At 35.7% G+C, this 22703-nt stretch overlaps 1 protein-coding gene across 2 annotated transcripts in view; it reads right to left on the bottom strand.

Annotated features, from left to right (window-relative positions):
* KRAS (Kirsten rat sarcoma viral oncogene homolog) overlaps positions 1 to 22163 on the bottom strand; it is a 42858-nt gene extending 20695 nt beyond the window's left edge. For both annotated transcript variants that reach the window (XM_011946996.1, XM_011946997.1), the window contains exons 1-2: positions 22039 to 22163; positions 2840 to 3018 (exon numbers count right to left, since the gene is read on the bottom strand). In XM_011946996.1, the coding sequence (XP_011802386.1) occupies positions 2840 to 3018; positions 22039 to 22149 (290 nt within the window). In that variant the 5' untranslated portion in view covers positions 22150 to 22163. The remainder of the gene's footprint in view (positions 1 to 2839; positions 3019 to 22038) is intronic.
* Positions 22164 to 22703: the final 540 nt, after the last annotated feature.

Below are 22703 nucleotides of genomic sequence, written 5' to 3'. Positions count from 1 at the left end.
GCAGAGGCATTAGTAACACAAGTATCTTTCAAAACCTGTCCACAACTTTTGTCATAAAATTTGGCTGAAAGAAAACAATGTAATTCCTGGTTTCCACTATATCAAATTTTCCCTCCTTCCTTTTACTAATTATTTTTTTCTTTACCTTTTTAAAGAGAAACCTTGTCTCTCTCTCAAAAGATCAAATACCTAGAAGTATAGTAAAACTATAACTTAATAGGTTAATATGCAGGTAGATCGTAATAGTAAAACAGAAACTACTGAAAAATTCTAGACCCAGAGTGCTATATAACAGACTATAATTTTAGAAACATATGTTACATGTGTAAAGATAAAAAATATTTTACAAAAACCTGAATTAAAGCATTAACATAATTTTCATATTACTGTCTCAAAAAACAAAGTTGACAAGTAGATTCTGATTTCTAGGTAGAAAACACTGAAGTTACTACACCACTTATTCCATTAAAAGCCCTTCTACATGTTAATCATTTTCAATATAACTAGTGCATAAACTCTAAATTTGGGGTGAAATTATATTTCCTCACAATTTTAGGTGACTTTCAAGGATGCAGCACAAAAGAAGGAGCAGAGCAGACAACAGAGTCAGAATTGGCTCAAATTCCCAGTTCCTCCACTATTAGCTGGGTAAGCTTGGATAATAGAGGTGAAATTTGGTAACTCCTCTATAAAAATACTACCACTACCACCCACCCAAATGTCTTCTGCTCTATTACTAGACTACACAGTAAACATGCTGTAACAATGTTCTTAAATAAAATGTTAAACTTCTTATAACTAGGCTAACTCATTATTACATGACATAGCCAGTGAGTAATTTATTTGCTTAGTATGTAGTTTTAGGAAAACTAAACCCTCAAAGAAGCAGAATATAAAATAGTACAATAATGATCATTTTATTTTAATAGTTTTATGCAGCTTTGTCAGATTTAAGAAAACTGTAATGCCCGAATTCTTCAATCTTTCAAAACTTTTATTTTTTAAAATGTATAATGCCACTCTTTATCCAATCCAAGCAATTCTACACTATACACACGATTGCTTTTAAGAATGTTAAAGTAACACCATCTCAAATCACCTTTTCATATTCTTTTTTATGGTTTTCCTTTTTTTTTTGGAAAAACTCTTTTATGTTAAATGTGGACATTTCAGGAGGTTTACAATATTACATTATTCAGCTACAGGACACAACTGATATACATTTTATAATATCTATCTGAATATAGATACAAATTTATATTCTGTAATTACTTTCTATAGCTTAAAATACAATGAATAAGTGACAATCAGTAACTATTGTTCTACCTTAAGATAAACGTTATCACATATGTATGTTTGTTCTCATCTTTTCTATGTGCACAGTAAAAATATTGCACAACTGTGTAGCAGTTTAACAGTACGCATTAAGCATTTTTAACATGTTTTGAAAACATAAGCATAACTATGTATTTTTCTTTATATATATTTAATATACTTTATTCTCTTATTATACTAAAGTTGTTTCCAAGATTTCCAAAATTTCACTTTTGTAATGTACTGTAAATTCTATCATATATGAATGCATGTGCTCATCTCTGATTATTTCCTTAGAAAAGATTTCTAGCTGAAGGATATGGCCATTATCACAGCTTTAAAAAAAGATCATATTATTGAATCAGACTGTCAAGGACTAACCAGATAGAACAGCTCCACTTTCTTCAAACCCTGGGAAAGGCAATTAGATTTCATCTAGAGTACCATCATTGATTAAATAGCAGTGTTGACCTGGTACTCCTTTTTGAGAATGACTGCAAGACCACATCTGAATATGGCAGCAAAGAATGCTAAGATAAATTAGTGATGCTTAACCTCAATGAAGGATGGAAGCATGGAAGCACATGTGTTTTGTGTCTGCCAAATCAGCCTCAGCCAGTTCTGGGGATGAATATACATATATTCATTAATTTTTGCCAACATGAAATACCAAAGAAACTTTCTTGTTTTTGTTATAAAGTATATTTCCATAATTATAAATGTGGTTGAATAGTTCTTCATATGCCTGATGTCCATCTGAACTTACTCTTTTGTAAATTACTTTTCCATTATCCTTTGTCCATATTTCTATGGTCTTGCTAGTATGGACTTATAAGAGTGATTTATATATAAGGATAATTACATTTCTTCCTACTATTTTCTAATTTGTTATTTTTATTTTATGATTTTTTGATGAATAAAAGTGGTAATCGCTATATGATCAAATAATTTAACATTTTCTTTGTGGTTTCTTCCTTTGTGTGCAGGCTTAAAATATTCCTTCCTACCCTACAATCTTTTTTTTTTTATTTTTTATTTTTATTATTATTATACTTTAAGTTCTAGGGTACATGTGCATAACATGCAGGTTTGTTACATATGTATACCTGTGCCATGTTGGTGTGCTGCACCCATCAACTCGTCAGCACCCATCAACTCGTCATTTACATCAGGTATAATTCCCAATGCAATCCCCCTCCCCCCGGTTTTCCTTTTTAATGATGTATCTAAAAAGTTTAAAGTCTTGCTTTTCCAGTGTAGAAGAGTCAGGAGTATAGAAGGTTGTGGAGTCAAACAGGCCTAGGTTTGAATCCCAGCATACCACTACTGATGCAGTCTGGAGTAAGCTACTCCACTGCTCTAATCCCCCAGGAACTTCATTTATAAAGCAGTGATATTACCTACCTCACAAAAATTATTTTAATATTTTTATTAGATATTATATGCATGGCATTAGCAAAGACTCAATAAATAAAAACTATAATTACTCCTTAATGTCAACTTGTTATATTCAATTTAAACCCACCTATAATGGTGAATATCTTCAAATGATTTAGTATTATTTATGGCAAATACACAAAGAAAGCCCTCCCCAGTCCTCATGTATTGGTCCCTCATTGCACTGTACTCCTCTTGACCTGCTGTGTCGAGAATATCCAAGAGACAGGTTTCTCCATCAATTACTACTTGCTTCCTGTAGGAATCCTGAGAAGGGAGAAACACAGTCTGGATTATTACAGTGCACCTTTTACTTTAAAAAAGGTGTTATACACAACTCAACAACAACAAAAAATCCAATTTAAAAACGGGCATAGGACTTGAAAAGACAATGCTCCAAAGATGATGGACAAATGGCCACTAAGCACCTGAAAAGCTGCTCATCATCATCAATCGTCAGGAAAATAAAATCAAAACCATGAGATGCTACCACATACCCATTAGGATTGGCTATTATTAAAAAACAAAACAAAAACACTCAAAAAACGGAAAATAAGTATTAGCAAGGATACAGACGCTGAAATCTTTGTGCATTGCTGGTGGGAATGTAAAATGGTGATGCCATTGTGGAAAACAGTGGTAGTTCCTCAAAAAGTCAAACACAGAATTACCATATGATGAGTAATTCCATTCGTAGGTATATAACCAACAGAACTGAAAACGGGGCACTCAAACAGATACCTGTACACCGATGTTTGCAGCAGCACTATTTATAATACACAAAATGTAGAAATAACTTATGTGTCTGTTAACGGATGAATGGATAAACAAAATGTAGTATATACATACAGTGGAACATTAGTCAGCCATAAAAAGGAATAAAATTTCATATAGGTTGAGTATTAATACAAGTTAATCCAAAAATCTGAAATCCAAAATGCTCCAAAATCTGTAACTTTTAGAGCCTGACATGATGCTAAAAGGAAATACTCACTGGAGCATTTGATTTTGGATTTTTTTTTTCTTTCATCTTTTTTTTTTTTTGGAGAGATAGGGTCTTATGTTGCTCAGGCTGGTGTTGAACTCCTGGGCTCAAGCGATCCTCGTGCCTTGGCCACCCAAAATGGTGGGACTACAAGCATGAGCCACTGGGCTCCATCTGATTTTGGATTTTTGGATTAGGGATGCTAAACCAGTTAAGTATCTACAAATATTCCAAAATCAAACAAAAAAAAAAATCTGAAATCCAAACCACTTCTGGTCACAAGCATTTTGGGTAACGGATGCTTCAACCTGTATGTACATGCTACAACACAGATGAAACTTGAAAATGTTACACTAAATGAAATAAGTCAGACACAAAAGGACAAATACCACATAATTCCACTTATATGAGGAACCTAAAACAGGCAAATAAAAAGATGAAAAGTAGACTAGAGATTACCAAGGACTGGAGGAGGGAGGATTACTGGGGACTATTTAACAGGTACAGAATTCTAGTTTGGGATGATAAAAAAAGTTCTCAAAACAGATGGTGCTAATGGTTAGACAACATGGTGATGGTTGCACAACGTTATGAACACACTTAAGGTCACTGAATTGAACACTTAAAAATAACTACCATGGGCCGGGCGCAGTGGCTCACACTTGCAATCCCAACCCTTTGGGAGGCCGAAGCGGGCGGATCACGAGGTCAGGAGATCAAGACCATCCTGGCCAACATGGTGAAACCCCGTCTCTACTAAAATACAAAAAATAGGCCTGGCGTGGTGGCATGTGCCTGTGGTCCCAGCTACTCAGGAGGCTGAGGCAGGGGAATTACTTGAACCCAGGAGGTGGAGGCTGCAGTAAGAGATTGCTCTACTGCACTCCAGCCTGGCAACAGAGTGAAACTCCATCTCAAAAAACAAAACAAACAAACTACCATAGTAAATTTTATGTTATGTATATCTTACCACAAGAAAAAATGTTTTTAAGGTATTATATGGAGAGTCAACAATGCCAGTGTACATATTGGTAACAAAAAGTTATTGACAAAAGAAAATAATTTCAAAAAGGGGATAGCTCTACCAACTCTATTATTGAAGATGATTTAAATGACAAGAAAAATCAATCAACTTATAAATAATTGTCATGCATCTATTTTATTTATTGTCAAAGGCACACATAAGGAAATGGTCAGCACTCAAGATTCTAATGCCCTCATCCACCTCTGAAAACTGGAAAAATGAATCTAACAGCCAGATGGATATCTCTAAAGAGCAATACTATTTCATCTGCAAATCCTGAGGGACGTCTTTTTTTCTTTTCTAAAAAGAGAAAGAGAGAACTGTAACTATAAGATTGAGTAAAAGAAGGGAGTGGGTAACTTTAACAGAATCTTGAAATCTGATTTTCTTCCGACTTTTGGCTAATACTTCTACGTAAGATTTCACACATTCTGCCAAAACAGTCCTCAAAAAATATGGTAAAGGGATGTTACAATGTGAAGCCATGAAATAAGAGGTAGGGCTAACAACAGGTATAAAGCATAAACATAAAAACAATTATTCTCTTAATGTTCCACATGTGGGCTATAGTATTAATGTATCTTTTGTCGTTGTTGTTGTTGTTGTTTTGAGATGGAGTCTCGCTCTGTTGCCCAGGCTGGAATGCAGAGGCGCGATCTCGGCTCACTACAACCTCTGCCTCCTGGGTTCAAGCAATTCTCCTGCCTCAGCCTCTTGAGTAGCTGGGATTCTAGGCGCATGCCACCATGTCCAGCTAATTTTTGTATTTTTTTTTAAGTAGAAACGGGGTTTCACCATGTTGGTCAGGCTGGTCTCTAACTCCTGACCTCATGATCCACACGCCTTGGCCTCCCAAAGTGCTGGGATTACTGGCATGAGCCACTGTGCCCAGCCTCTAAAGTATCTTTAGTTCATGAATTACTCTGTAGACTATTCTATCAGAGGGAAAAAAAGAGAAAGAAAGAATGGTCATTACAAATGTTGTTAGTAAAGTATTTCAAAATGTTTACAGTATAAGGAGAACATAAAGATGTAAGTGCAGCATGATCACAATAATCCGTATTTATACAAATGTATTATGTGTTTAAAAACTGGTTAATATATACATCAAAATATTATAAAGGTTATGTCTTTAATGGAGATAATTTAAAAGACATTTATCTTGGCCGGGTGCAATGGCTCACACTTGTAATCCCAGCACTTTTGGAGGCCAAGGTGGGCAGATCACCTGAGGTCAGGAGTTCGAGACCAGTCTGACCAACATGGAGAAACCCCATCTCTACTAAATATACAAAATTAGCCGGGTCTGGTGGTGCATGCCTATAATCCCAACTACTCGGGAGGCTGAGGCAGGAGAATCACTCGAACCCGGGAGGTGGAGGTTGCGGTGAGCTGAGATTGCGCCATTGCACTCCAGCCTGGGCAATAAGAGCAAAACTCTATCAAAGAAAAAAAAGACATTTATCTCTTGCTTATCTCTTTTCTTTGTACTAGATGCTATGTTAAATGTGTTTTTCTTTGGTTTTCAATTTTTTAAAGTGTGAAAACCTACCATATTAGACTATAATTTTGTGCTTATCTTTTAAAGCATATGGTATTTTCCAAACTGTCTACAATAAAAATTAATTATCTCACCAGTCAGAAAAAAAGGATGGCTATTTATTTTCTAAATAAGAGGATCTTTAGTAGAGATTTCAGCATTCAGTTGACATTTACTTATTTTAGCCTATTCTCTTAATTAAATACTTGAAAGAACTCTTACAGATCATAAATTAAAAACCTGCACTCCAGCCTGGCATGTTCCATATGTGGGCTATAGTATTAATGTATCCTTTTTCTGTTGTTGTTTGTTCATTCTAAAGAGTAATGAAAAAGGAGGAGGTGGGAGCAAAGTACAGAGTCTTAGAGTCAACCCATTATGACCCAGGCATGGCTACAGAGCATGTAAAGCTGACCAAAGACTTTTCCTACCTATTGCTGCCACCTTACATTCTTTTTTTTTTTTTTTTTTTTGAGATGGAGTCTTGCTCTGTTGTCTAGGCTGGAGTACAGTGACACGATCTCGGCTTACTGCAACCTCCGCCTCCCGGGTTCAAGCAATTATCCTGCCTCAGCCTCCCAAGTAGCTGGGACGACAGGCACGTGCTACTGTGCCCAGCTAATTTTTGTATTTTTAGTACAGTTGAGGTTTCACCATGTTGGCCAGGCTGGTCTTGAACTCCTGACCTCAGGTGATCCGCCTCGGCCTCCCAAAGTGCTGGGATTCGCGGCGTGAACCATCGCGCCCAGCCTGTCACCTCACATTCTTTACTTACCAAGGTAGGCCAAGTATCCCTACTCTGAAAAACCAAAATCCAAAAATACTTCTGGGTCCGAAGAATTTCAGATAAAGAATAGTCAACCTGTAATGTGGGATATTAGCAGTTTATGCACATATTTCATAAGATGCTTCCATGGTGATTAAACCAGTGGGACCGAGAAACTGGGAAAGCAGTCCCCTATTCACTGATATATCTCACTCCTATTATCTTTTCCCTACCAGACCTTAAAAATATCGATATCAATGTTCTGAGACACATTCAGTTTCAAAGTAATCTACAAACTACTCATAAACAATACTGTTGATTAGAAATAAAAGGTTTAGGTTAAAAACTCAGTATTTTAGAGTTAATTTTAACTAGGGTACTTATTCTTAGAAGTGCAATTAGTCACTGAGCTATTTTCAGTGCAACTTGGTAAAAACTAGAGAAGAAAAAGTGTTAAATGAAATATGATCTAAAAAGAACTGATAAATATAAAGAGCAAACGAATGCAACAAAAATTATATATTAATAAAGATTCTGTTCCAACTTCAGGTCAGGCCATAAGAAATAGTCATCCCCTGGTATACACAGGGCACTGGTTCCAAGACCCCTCAGCCTCCAGTCCTACAGCTGGCCCAGGAACATCTAGGTATATGAAAAGTCAGCCCTCCATATCTGCATTTGGTTGGGAAAAAAACTGTGTAAGTGGACCCATGTCATTCAAACGCATGTTGTTCAAGGGTCAACTGTACTTGGAGGGAGAAAAAAACTATGCATCAATGTAGACTCTTTCAAAAAAATCAGAGTCTAAATAAGGGTTCAGCAAGCTACTGCCCACAGGTCAAACCTTGCCCACTGTTTTTGTATTGCCCACTAGCTAGGAATAAATAGCTGTTTAAAAAAACAAAAGCCCAAGACTATGTGACAAACACCCATATGGCCCTTTATAGAACAGTTTGCCAAGTCCTCCTGTAAGTTAATAACTCTTCACATATTTGAAGTATTCTCAACACATATTATTCATTCTCTTTATATATATTTTTAAATTTACCACTCTGAGGAAGTACTGGTTATGAAAACCCAAATGATTTTAAAACACGGAGATTCTATAATGAAACTATTTAATAATGGAGCAAAGACAAGGATGAAGGTATTACGTTTTTAATTAGTATTTCCAGCCTTTCAAAAAAGTAAACTTTTAAATTAGGTGTACATAAGTTACCAAAGTTACTAATTTGTAGCCTTAGGAAACTAGGATAAAATAAAGTAACTTAAATAACTCACAATAAAATATTAAATGAAGGAAAGTTATTCCCCATAGTCCCCTCACTCCCAGCTAAAATATTATTTTTTCCATCTACGTAATAAAAAAATTTTCTAAATGAAATGTACTATATTGGCAAGACTGAATTGTAGACAGAATTCAAACATTTCTGGTGATATAATAAATAAGCACAATATTCTTGGAAAGCAATTACAGTATTTATCTAAAGTCATTCAAATGTTCATAGCCTTTGACACAGTAATGCCGCTATGGGAAATTATGCTAAGAAAATATGTGTTTTTTTATTAAATGACAGTTATAAAGCGATTCTTAACATGGCATCCTAAAATGTCTTACAAAGAAAATTTACCTAAGCATTTAAAACTGACCCACAATCTTGCACCATTTACCTATCTTCAAAATATATCCCACATCCAACCACCTACCACCACCATCCCCCTAGTCCATAACTATTTTGTCTCAGGCAATCTGCAGCAATTGCCTCCTAGCAGGTATCCCTGCTGTTAATCTTACAATATATTCTCCACAGCAGCAACTGATAGTTTATAAATGTAGGTTAGGGCCAGGTACCACGATAGTTTATAAATGTAGGTTAGGGCCAGGCACCATGATAGTTTATAAATGTAGGTTAGGGCCAGGCACCATGGCTCATGCCTATAATCCCAACACTCTGGGAGGCCGAGGCGGGTAGATCACCTGAGGTCAGGAGTTCAAGACCAGCCTGGCCAACATGGTAAAATCCCATCAAAAATACAAAAAATACAAAAAACAATTAGTCAGGTGTGGTGGTGCCTACTTGTAGTCCCAGCTACTTGGGAAGTCTCAGGTGGGAGGATCGCTTGAGCCAGGAATAAATGAATGAATGAATGAAGGTTAGATCATGTCATTCACTTGCTCAAAGTCCTCCAATAGCACTCTTCAGTCTCAAAAATAAAAATGCAAAGCATTCCTCCTTCCCTGGTACCTCCTATGTTTCCTTCAGAGCATGTATTATAATTTGTAATTATGTATTTACTCGTGAAATTGTTCAAGTCTATATCCCCTACTAGGCTTTAAACACCATGATGGTAGGACTCAACGCCTGTTTTACTCACCACTACACACCCTCTACCTAACAGTCTTGAACACTATAGGTAATCAGTACTGCCTCTTAAATAAGTGAATGAATCCATTCAATGTAAATATATGTAGATACTAAAAAATAAATGGAAATTTTTATTACAATTAAACAGTTAACATAAACACAATTTAACAGATTTTTCAATTATATAATACAAATCCTTCTCAAATATTCTGAAGATACTACATATTTGAAATGAACACTCAAATGCCCCACTTTCAATGTAATAGTTTGCAAAGGTGGATTTTTTAATCTCTCAACAATTTGTTTTAAAATCTACGTGGCAATGTGCTCTTATCTTAGGAAAACAAGCACAGGTTTAAGATACTATAAATTTTACCAAGACAATGAAGCTGTTAATTTTTAAATTACAACATATATTAAGAATAATTTAATAAATCTTAACTTCAATTAAATTGTATATAACATGTAAAGTTTTATGTAAAAATACAATCAAACCAATACACACAGAGATTTTAATACACTTATGGGAGGGAAGAGAGTAAGACTAGGGAAGAGAATGCAGGAATCTTCAACAGTATTAACTTTTCTATCTTGGAAAAAAAAGAGCTAAACCAAATGTAGCTAAATGTTAAGATACGACAGAGCTGGTTGGTACACAAATGAAGTTCATTATACCACTTTTCTATAAAGCACTAAGAGTGTACCCATTTTATCATTACTTAAAATGGATTTTGTATTTTTACTTTAAATTTCTGTTGGTTTGAAAAGCTACAGATTTTTATTGCTTTCATACCAATTTCTTTGAGGAGTAATAATGTTATATAGGTTTCTTTTTCTTATCTTCATATTTATTGCCAATGTGTGTCCTTTCCCAAGTGGAATTTTAATCTTCTTTTACACTGATTTGCATATTAATGAACTGTTTCCTGGTTTACTAAATGCCTTTATTTTGAGGAATTTAAAAGCTAACTCATTCAAGATACGATAACCTCATTAACCAGAACATCAAGTTTGTCATTTTTCTATTATAATTAATAATAAAATTATTCAGTGTGTTCACCTTTTAACATACTCAACTTGAGTATGGGTTTTCCAACTCAGGCAGTGACCCTGACACCGAAAGACATATTCCATGTATCAAAACAAAACAATATATACATTCCAAGTATAGATTTTGTTTACTATATTGTAGTAAATGAAAAACCTAAAGAAACTAATAACTTTTACTAAAGGTAATCATATTACTATTAATAGCAATTACAGCAGTCAACATTTACTGAGCCCTTACTTATATGCCAGATACTGTCATAAGCATATTACAAACATCATCCCATTTGATCTCCACCTTCACGCTGCCAATTCCATGAGATGCTCTTCTCAGTATGACTAGAACTGCTGAAAATGTCAATAATGTATTACTTGGTGATTTCCTTTTGAAATTGTAAGTTTTGTTGTTGTATTAAGTATTGTAAGAACTTTTCACATACTGCTTAATAACACCTGTAGCAAAAGATGAAAAACTTTTACTCAACTAATGCTCAAGTACTTTACGTTACTCTTCTGAAAGGTTATTTAAATCCATTATAGAATGATGTGTTCCACACTTTTAGTTTATAAGCCATCAAAGACTGTTGTAGACAGTCAGAATTATAACAGGGAAGAAACAGGGAATTCAGGGTATGTAAACAGAGGTTGATGAGTTCATTCCCACCTACCCACATCAGTCTCCCTTGTATCATAGAAACACTTATTGAAAATCCAGGTGTCACATTCTGTGTCACACATTATATAGTTTCTCACCTCAAGCAACTAAGGTGAGTGGAAGAGACATGAACATAAATAAATAATTAAAATAAAATGAATGTAACATCATATGCAAGATGAAGTACAATGGTGGCACACAGGAGAGATCAACTTGTATGAATTAAGAAAGACGGGAGGGGAGGGACATTCCAAGCAGAAACGAGCAAAGAGAAAGTAAAATACATAGAACAACATGTTGAGGACACAGAACCAAGGAGCTCCATATAACTTTAGCTTAGAACAGCGGTCCCCAACTTTTCTGGCACCAGGGACCGGTTTCGTGGAAGACAATTTTTCCAGGGACAGAGTCGGAGTGTTTTCGGGATGAAGCTGTCTCACCTCAGACTATCAGGCGTTAGATTCTCTAACGAGTATGCAACCTAGTTCCTTGCACGGGCAGTTCACAACAGGGTTCATGCTCCTGTGAGACTCTAATGCCACCAAACTGACAGGAGCTAAGGCAAGTAATGCTCACCCCTCCTTCCGGCTGTGCAGCCCAGTTCCTCACAGGCCACAGGTGGGTACCAGTCCACAGCCCGCGGTTTGGGGATCCCTGGCTTAGAGGCCTTAGAATAAGCACCAAGAAGTGAAACTGGACAATCAAGCAAAGGCCAGTTTATGCGTATCATATTAAGGAGTTTTAAATTTTATCCTATACAAAATCACCAAAAGGTTTTTAAAATAGGAAAGGAGATCAGATTCACTATTAGCATTTTTATGACAAATTATAGAAAGGGACAAAATTTTTTGGCCCTTCCCAGACACTGCCTCGTCGTACCCACTCAGATGCACCAGTAGCATCCAAAGGCAGGGATTAAGCCTCAGCGACAACGGGCCCCTCCTCTGAGATTCCAGTTCTAATAACCCCCAAATCTTCCCAGCATTCCCTGAATCTTAGGAGTAGTGGCCATTCTTGATGTTACTGTGTTACTTCAGTGTTTTTTTGCCTTTCAGTCTTCCAACACCTAATTAGTTCTCCATGCTGAAATATCTAGTGTGGTTTCTGCTTTCTGCACTAGACTTTTGACTTCTATAAATGTTAAAAATGGGAGGAACTAGAGAGAAGAAGGGGGGAGGGAAGGAGGGGAGCAGAGACTGGGAGACGATCTAGGAATTATTACAAGAAATGACAAAACTTGAACTAAGGCAGCAACAGCAGTATGGATCGAGGAGATTAAACAGATTGGAGAAATACTTGGGTAAAATTGTTGGTAGGAATGTAAGTAGTACAATCACTGTGGAAAACAACTTGGCAGTTCCTCAAAAAGTCAAAGACAGAGCTACCATATAACCCAGCAATTCCACCTTAGATATACACCCGAAAGAACTGAAAATATACGGTCACACAAAAATGGGTACATAAATGTTTATAGTGGCATTATTCAAAATAGCCAAAAAGAGGAAATCACTCAAATGCCCATCAAATGAACAGATATACAAAATAAGGTATATCCATATAACAGAGTTATTATTCAACCAGAAAAAGGAATGATCAAAAAGCAAAAACATAGATGAAACCTGAAAACATCATCCTATGGTGGACGAAGCCAGACACAAAAGGCCATGTACCGTATGATTCTCTTTATATGAAATAATCAGAGTAGGCAAACCCACAGAGACAGAAAAATTAGTGGTTTTTAGAGGCTGGTGGGAGAAGGGATTGGGTAGTGACTGCTAATGGATGTGGGACTTCTTTTGGGGTGATTGTAACATTCTGGAATTAGTAGTAATGACTGCACAACCCGTGTGAATATACTAAAAACCATATACACTTGAAAAGGGTGAATTGTATGCTATGTGAATACATTTCAATTTTTTTTAAATAACAGAGTTTACTGACAGGGGATGAGTACAAAGGGGAGAGCAAAGTTGAAAAGACGAGTGATACTGGGCATGTTGAATTCCCTATACTCACGGGTTGTCCTGGTGGGTATGACCTGCAGGCAGCTTGATATACATACATGTCTGGTGCTCATGACAGAAGTCCAGGCTAGAGACAGACTTGGGAGTCTTCAATCTATGGACAGCCAAAGAACTTCACGTATTTGTGCTATGGGCTTGGGCAAACTACTTTATCTCACATCTTCTCTAAGCTATTGCTCCTTCAGCTATGAAAGTAGGTAAAAAATTGCATAAAGGATTTTATACATAGATTAGTATTAAAGACCATGAAAATCTCTTTATAAAATGAAAAGTGCTATAAAAAGTTAACTGCATTATTTTATATACTACACGCAGACACAAAAACTATGGGCAGGCCACTGGCTACTGGGAACTGTTCAGAAACAGTATCTTGTCCTTACAAAATCATTGGGCATCTATAGTTAAAATAATTTTGCAGGCCGGGCGCAGTGGCTCAAGTCTGTAATCCCAGCACTTTGGGAGGCCGAGACGGGCGGATCACGAGGTCAGGAGATCAAGACCATCCTGGTTAACACGGTGAAACCCCGTCTCTACTAAAAAACACAAAAAACTAGCCGGGCGAGGTGGCTGGCGCCTGTAGTCCCAGATACTCGGGAGGCTGAGGCAGGAGAATGGCATAAACCCGGGAGGCGGAGCTTGCAGTGAGCTGAGATCCAGCCACTGCACTCCAGCCTGGGTAACAGAGCAAGACTCCGTCTCAAAATAATAATAATAATAATAATTTTGCAAAACTGGTCACCATATTTCAAAATAAATATAATGGAGCTGGACAAATCAAAGGGAAGGAGAGCTAAAACTGAAGGTTATGAAGGATTTCTGTTTTGATTAGGGAGTGAAGATGTTAAAGAGATTATTTTCATGGCAGAATTTTCAATTAGAAACTGGACATTCACTAAAAATAAGGATAAAGAAAACAAAGACTTCTTTACCAAATGCTGGATACTTAAAATTATAAGAATGGTGAACATTAGTTTAGTACTAGAGAGAATTAAATGTGTACTACTCCCAAGAGAAAAAACTAGTTCAAAAATCTGAACGAACTCAAGGAAAATTTATATGACAAATTTTGAAAATAAGAATATAATGAGCATACATATGTGACCTGTTGAAATCACGTGGCATTCGCCCACAAGTGATCACTTGAAGTGTAGGTAAGAATGAGAGGCTGGAAGGACCATGGATCCAATCTTAATAATTACAGCTGCCAATATAATGTTCATATTTTATATTATATAGCTCTCAGATATTACTTATTTAGCCTTAGTAGCAATTTCCTTAATCCAAGACTACGTGTGAATTATCTAATTTATTGAGGCTTGAAAAAGCATGAAATAATCTAATGGTATCTGAAACTTTTCTCTCTCCAAAATGAATATTTACGTTTCCCCCAGCCCCAACAGTATAAGCTTATTTTAAAAAACTAAAACACAACAAAGAATGAGGGAGTAATTTTGTTTTTAGATGAAATCATTCTCAACACAAGGTGCTGTGACCCAGCTTCACTTACATAATGGACATTCTTGAATGTCAGTATATTTAAATCTACCTAATCTTTCCAATAACTATGTTACTTATATGTACGGAGATACCATAATTTATTCACCTATTCTCTATTGGTAGACATGAAGATTATTTCCATTTTTTTTAAATCATGAACAACACTGCAATAAACATTCTTATATATACATCTTAGACATTTATCCAATTAAATCTTTGGATAAATTCCAAGAAGCTGAATTACCTGATCAAAGGACATGTAGTTTACATTTTGAATCATATTTCCAGACTCACCTCCATAAAGTCTGAGGGTCTATACTCCCAGTACAGTGCAAGGTGCACATTTCTCCATACCCTTCCTAGCAGTTATCATTTTAACCTTAGCCAATATGAAAGTACAGAAATGTTATTTATTGTTTGAATTTGCATCATATTCATGAAGTGTCTTTTTATATGTTTATGTTATTTATTTTATTTCTTTTTTTGGTAGACAAGCTATTTATATCTTTAGTACCCCCATCCCTTTTTTTCTATTTGTGTGTTTGCTTTTTTCTAATTCATATATAAGACAGCTTTCTGTTACATGAACCAAATGATTTTTCTAGGTTTTCATTTGTCTTCTATCTTTGTTAAAGATAACTTAATTTTTATGCAGCCAGATAGGTTAATTTTTGCCCAAATGTTTGCCTTAATGGTTTAAGAATACTCTGATAATGAGAAAGGAGTCTCACTTTTCTCAAGGGAGAAAAATACTTAATCCAAATTCCACAAATAAGGAAACCTAAAGTTAAGTTACTCAATCTATGTTACTTAGATAATACTACAAGATCCATAATTTAAGAATGACATTATCATTTTTATTTCACAAGTGTATAATTTAGCATTAAAATTTACACAAGGAGAAACAGGGTAGAGCCATGGTTCTCACTGTGGGAGAAAGAAGGTGAAGAACAGTTAACTCTTGATTTCTTAAAAACATGCATTTCTGAGCTCTGTGCCTTGAAAAGGGTCTAGAAGCAGTGACACCCCATTGTCACTATATAAACACATTATATAAATGCACCTAAGACCCAGATCTTGATTTCTAAACACCATTCCCCACTAAAAGGAACTAGGGATCCTTAGACAAATGGCTGAATCCAGGGTGGGGACAGGAAAAGAACAAGGTGAAGCTGGAACACACAGTGCCAGAAAGTATGAAGAAACTAAAAAACTGAAGGGGACATGTTAAAAGCATACAGAAGCCAGCTTAAAAGGGATTCCATTGGCCATATCAAAACAAATTTGAGCAACAAAATCAGTAATTACAATAACAGACTTCAACACATTAAATTAAAGAGTTCATGAATCCATACTGATACAAATAAAACAAACCAAACAAATAAATAAGGGAAGAGAAGAGAAAAGAGAGAGCCCTTTTTAATGGCAGATGCCAATTAATTAATCGAGAAGTGATGACAGTTAGAAGATTACCATTTTGCAACCATTAAGGTAGTAATAATGAGTGGATGCTAAATCCTACTGGATGCAAATATATTGGACAACAGGGCATTTACAGTCTCCAAGTATCTCCCCACAGAGTACTTATTAATTATAAAGCAATTAAAGGCAACTTTGCAGAGAGAAATCTGATAGATATCACCTTAACCAAAAAATCAATGTTATCAATAATGGGACAAACCACCATCACGTGCCTCCTGTTGTGATACAAGGCGGAGGACACGACATCACTATGGAGCATTCCTGCCCAAATTGTTTAACCTAAATCTGATCAGGAGGAAACAATCAGACAAACCTAAACTAGAGGACACTCTAAAAAACAACTGATCTGAATTCTTTGTAAAGTATCATTGTCATAAAAGACAAAAGCTGAGAAATGGTTCTAGATTAAAACAGACGGAGATAGGACAACTAATGTTTGATCCTGAATCAGAAAAAAAATAAGTAACTGCTAAAAGGACATTCTTAGAACAACCCACAAAATTTTAATACAGACCATATATGAGACAAAGTATTGTAACAATGTTGAATTTCCTAAACTTCATCATTATATTGTAGCTATACAAGGAAATACTGTAGTTATACAAGGAAATATTCCTGTTGTTGGAATAAGGTCAGCCAACTTTTTCTGTAAAAGTAAAAAGTCTATAAAGATCTAAAGATAGTAAATACTTTAGGCTTTTGGTCACTTTGGCTGCAACTACTCAACTGTGCCACTGCAGTGTGAAAGCAGCCATACACAATATGTAAACACACGTATGCATGGCTGTGCTCCAATAAAATCGTATAAAAAAAAGCACAGCAGGAGGCCAGGAGTGGTGGCTTATGCCTGTAATCTGGCACTTTGGGAGGCCAAGGCAGGAGGATCATGAGGTCAGGAGTTCGAGACCAGCCTGGCCAACACAGTGAAACCCCATCTCTACTAAAAATACAAAAATTGGCCAGGCATGGTGGTGGGCACCCATAGTCCCAGCTACTTGGGAAGCTGAGGCAGGGAAATTGCTTGAACCCAGGAGTCAGAGGTTGCAGTGAGCCGAGACTGCGCCACTACACTCCAGCCTGGGCAGCACAGTGAGGCTCTGTCTCAAAAAAAAAAAAAAGACAGCAGGTAGGATTTGGCCAGCAAGCAGCACATAGTTTGCAGACCCCTGTCTTAGAAGTTATACCAAGTTTAGTGGTGAAGGGTCACAACACGTGCAACTTAATCTTAAATAGTTCAGCAAAAATAAAGAATACACATTCACATAAGTGTATACCTATATACACAGATGAATAGATCTAGAGAAAGCAACTATGGCAAAATGTTAGTGAATCTAGTTTAAGAGTAACAGCTATTCACTATACTATTTTTTTTACTACTTTTCTAGAGGTTTGAAATTTTTTCAAAATAAAACATTGAAAAAAAAGTATCTAAGGTAGTTACTGTGTCCCTCCTTAATTCTTTCAAATATTTTATTTTCACTATTTCTACTTTTTTTTTTTTTTTGGAGATGGGGTCTCGCTCTGTTGCCCAGGCTGGAGTGCAGTGGCGTGATCTCGGCTCACTGCAGCCTCCACCTCCTGGGTTCCAACCATTCTCCTGTCTCAGTCTCCTGGGTAGCTGGGATTACAGGCATGCGCCACCACACCCAACTACTTTTTGTATTTTTAGTAGAGACAGGGTTTCACCATGTTGGTAGGCTAGTCTCGAACTCCTGACCTCGTGATCTGCCCGCCTCAGCCTCCCAAAGTGCTAAGATTACAGGCATGAGCCACCACACCTGGCTTATTTCTACTAATTTGTATGGTAAGATCCCAATAATTTAACTGTTCCATAACCTACACATTATGAAATAATAATGGTTAAGAGATGCAAGAAATGTAATGCTCTTCTTAAGTATAAAGCCTCTAAATTAAGTCATATATAATTAGCATGACTGCCTAGAAACATTGCTCTTCAAAATAAAGTTGGCCATCCATATCCACGGGTACCGCATCTATGAATTCAACCAACTGTGGATAGAAGATATCTGAGGGAAAAAATCCATGAAGTTCCCAAAAGTAAAACTTGAATTTGCCATGTACTGACTACTATGTGGAACCCGCATGAATGAACTGATGTGAGGCACTGTAATAGGTATTATAAGAAATATAGAGATACCTAAAACTAATAAGCTCCATGGAGGCAGGAATCTGGTCTGTTTTAGGCCTCAGTGTATGCCTAACCCATAAGAAGACTGCATGGTACAAAGTGGCAGTGAAGAACATTTCTGGGATTAAGGAATTAGCTGTATTGTTAAAACCAGAATCTTAGGAGATTCCAAACCATAAAATCATTTTTTCCTTTCACTTATTTCCATTACCAACTTCCATTTGTATGTTTTTAAAGCTTTGGATTTATAAAAACCCGAGGTATAAAAAACCATGACCAGTAAAGTTTTATATTCAGGTCTAAATAAATACTTATTCTTAATTTGACCTAAATACAGTACCTAACTAATACACACGGTAATCTTTATATTAATATTAGCAGAAAGTAAGTTTTTTTAAATCAATCATATAAAATAAGACTTTTAAATAAAACAGATATATTTATAAATTGATGACACCCATAGTTTAAATAGGGAAACTACCCAAACTTAGGATTTCATTGTTACTTGTTATAAAGCAAAGAATTTGACCAGTAGAGGGCACTCACAAAAGTGGGCAGAGCTTCACAGCCTTGAAGAGAAGTGATATAAAATTGCTGTGTGTCTCTGATTTTAAAAACAGAATGTTTTAATAGAACACTGGAGTAAGCTAACATATTATTAATTTACAAAAGGTAAAGTTTAAATCTTTGTTATGCTTGAAAATCTTTGTTATCCATGAATTTGACAATTTAAAGGATGTTTAAAGCTACAGGTTAACATAGCAGGGTTTGGACCTTAACACTGTTGAGGTTTGGGGTCAGATAACTCTGTTGTGGGGGCTTTCCTGTGCACTGCAGGAAGTTTAATACTAGGTTGGTGCAAAGGTAATTGCAGCTTTGCCATTAAAAGTAATAGCATCTACTCAATACATGCCAGTAGCAGTCCTGTCTCCCCAAGTGTGGCAACCAAAAATGTCTCCAGATGTTGCCAAATGTCCCCTGGAGGGCAGTCACCCAACCATCCCTCACTGATTACTACAGATGTATGTATAAACTCAGAAGAATAACAGCTTACAAATCACAGAAGTCTTTTCTTATACCACTCTTCAGTGTCAGTTTAATTTTACAAATTTTCTCTCTATAATCTACATACTTCATTCGTAGGTAAAATGAATTCTATAATGAACATGGAAAAACAAAAGAAACTGGTATACTGACAAATCTGAATTAGTCTCCATTAGTAAATACTTTCTTAACTTGAAAGACAGCTGATTCTCAGTTTTAAAAAGTTATACAAGAGTACAGTGGAAATTTAACTTAGTCTCAGAGAATTTAAATTCAAATCCCACCACTCATTAGCTACGTATCCTTAGGTGAGTTACAACCTCTCAGAGACATTATTGAAAGAAACAATAGCCACCCTCCTCACTATCTCTTAGTGTAAATTTTGCAAAATCTAAGTCACCAAAAAATATAGTATTACTTGATTTAAATTTTTAAAAAAGGTATTTCCATCTTAAATGTAGAAAAACTGCTAATAATTCCAAAATGTGCAGTCATATCCTTTCTAATTTTCTCTCAGACCCACATTGATTGGTGAATACCAATCAAAACCTACAATGGCAGTGAAATCCCCATATCCTCCTAAATTTTTAACTTTTTACAATAACATGGAGTCACCATTTCCATTCAGCCAACTATTAAAACTACTAAGTCCTCTTGCCTCTCTTACAGTTTACACCAAGAATTTAACGTAATGTGTCAGTTCCCTCAGAGACTCATTGTAACTTGGGAGATAAGAGATAATCTCAGATATCTTTTCCCAGGTGACTAAACTACGTCAGGGACCGTCAGTTTCAAAGTTCACAGGTAATCAACACTTCCCACAGTCAAGTCTTCTGGTTTGGCAGAAATCATAATCAGAGTTATGGGTTTAAGTTTATAAACTTTTTCAACCTTCCCCACAAATAAAGTCTTAACTGTTAGCTTTATTTCTTCAAGACTGACATTGCATTTTAACAATCGTTAGCAAAAGGTGTCCTAACCCACTTTATCATATTCATGACGTCATGCTATATATACTCATATAGCATTCATGACCTCTGATTGGAAACAAAGTGTAATGGAATTTCTCAGATTTTCAGGGAAGACGGACAGCATTTCCAGTAAAACTACCTTTCAAAATCCCAGGAAAACTTTCATGCATAAAGTGAATTCTATTAAAACTTCCTTTTACATCTGATTTAAATAGAGTCTGCCAAGTAACCCTGAATTTGCAATACAGATTGAAATAGGTGCACTATTCAAACCTCCTCAAAGAAACAAACAAAACTGTAGTACACATTGAATTAACTTGTCAAAAGTAAATATACAGAGACTACTGCATAGGCAGTCTACTTCAATTAGACTGTTCCCCTTTACTGTTGTAAATTCTTAAAATTGGAAGCCAAATAAAGTTGTTTCTATGTTTAAATCAATTCTTTGCAAATAGGCATTATTTCTTCACTTTTTTATAGTACCAAAAATATGTGACATTTCCCTATGATTAGTTATCTAATCAATTCTCCAGGTTCTAAACTGCATAAACATCTTCTCAAGGCCACCAATGCCCTCAGAACTTGCCTCAGTGCAAAGTGTTTCTTCAAGACATTACACAGTACAGTATCTCAATAGGGCACTTCGACCTGTTCTAGATTTCACAGCTTGGGACTTGAAGAAAGTTCTTAGAAATTTTTCAGAGCCAATTTTTTTAAACTAGTACATCAGATGTAGAATAAATGCTAAAGGATTAGGACTGCTTAACCAAGGGTAAAGAAGCCTCAGAAATAATCTGACAATATAGGGATATTTCAAAGACAAGGTGATATGCTTATTTTCCATCTCCACTGATGTTAAATTTAACATGAAGATTCAAATTACGTGTGAAATATGCTAATAAGTATGTTCTGAAAATGGGTTAACAAGGACAGTTGGGGAATGTCCCCTCCTGCAGGTCTTTGAGATTAAATAAATCCTCATCTGTTTGGGATGGAAGGAAATTCTACTACCTGACCTCTCAAGGTCTCTTACAGGTCTTTACTTATTCTGCTGCTGGCCTTTACTTTGGTTAATTTTCATTAAACTAAAAAAAGCTGAAAATAATCCTCAAAACATAATAATTTAAATTTAGTCAAGGAATTTTTTTTTTAATTCTAGCATTTCCTTAAGTAAATTTAAAAATGACAACAAAGCAAAGTTGGTAATAGTATATTTATATAAATCACACCTCAGGCAAAGAATTCATTTTTAAAAATTTATCAGGTAGTTGCAGGTTCTCTAATGTTGAGAAGAAGATAGGAAAATACTGCTAATGAAGTTTAAAAAAATCAACCATCAAACAATTACATTTCACTAATACAATTAAATCTAACCTTTACATATGATGTCATAATACCAAGAAACCCTTAAAAATAAAAGTTACATTAAAAAGATTGCCTTTTAGGTACAGATAGGACACAAATTTCTACCCTCTCACAAAACTCTGAAATATACTTCCAGTCAAAATGCACAGAGAGTGAACATCATGGACTTTGACATACTCCCAAGGAAAGGAAAGCTCTCATATTAATGGTTACATATAACTTGAAACCCAAGGTACATTTCAGAAAACTTAAAGTAACTTTCAGTATAATTATCTTGTAATAAGTACTCATGAAAATGGTCAGAGAAACCTTTATTTGTACCAAAGAATGGTCCTACACCAGTAATACGCATAACATTAAAACAAGATTTACCTCTATTGTTGGATCATATTCGTCCACAAAATGATTCTGAATTAGCTGTATCGTCAAGGCACTCTTGCCTACGCCACCAGCTCCAACTACCACAAGTTTATATTCAGTCATTTTTCAGCAGGCCTTATAATAAAAATAACGAAAATGTGACTAAATTAGAACATGTCACATATGAGGTTAATACACTATCAAATACTCCATCAGTACCTTTTAATACAAACTCACCTTTATACGAAGTTATTTCAAAATACCTTACAAAATTCAATCATGAAAATTCCAGTTGACTACAGATGTGTATTCTAATGAACTGTACTTCATTTACAAACTCCTCCATCAACGTTTAAGAAAAATACATAACTGCTACATAGATAGTTCTTTTATCTTTAAATTGAAGTTGTTGTATCTAAACAGCCACACTGCTGTTCTGCAGCGGCTAAAGGCTCTCAAAGGATCATGACTTCACTCATGCAAGTGTCTAGGACAGTCCTCTACACCCTGTAGACACACCCTCACAAAAGTTGCTGACAGCTATCTCCACTCCTACTGTTTGTTAGTTTTCCAAGTGAACCCCCACCTCTAAGAGTTAGAAGTCACTATGCAACAGCTACAGAAAAACTTAAAGCATCATGGCAGTAGCTCCCTTGGATAAGTATTAACAGTAAGAA

This window comes from Colobus angolensis, unplaced genomic scaffold (genome assembly GCF_000951035.1).
Source record: "Colobus angolensis palliatus isolate OR3802 unplaced genomic scaffold, Cang.pa_1.0 Scaffold256, whole genome shotgun sequence".
NCBI lineage: Eukaryota > Metazoa > Chordata > Mammalia > Primates > Cercopithecidae > Colobus > Colobus angolensis.
Note: the sequence above shows the minus strand (reverse complement) of the source record. Positions and strands in the feature narration are given on the sequence as shown.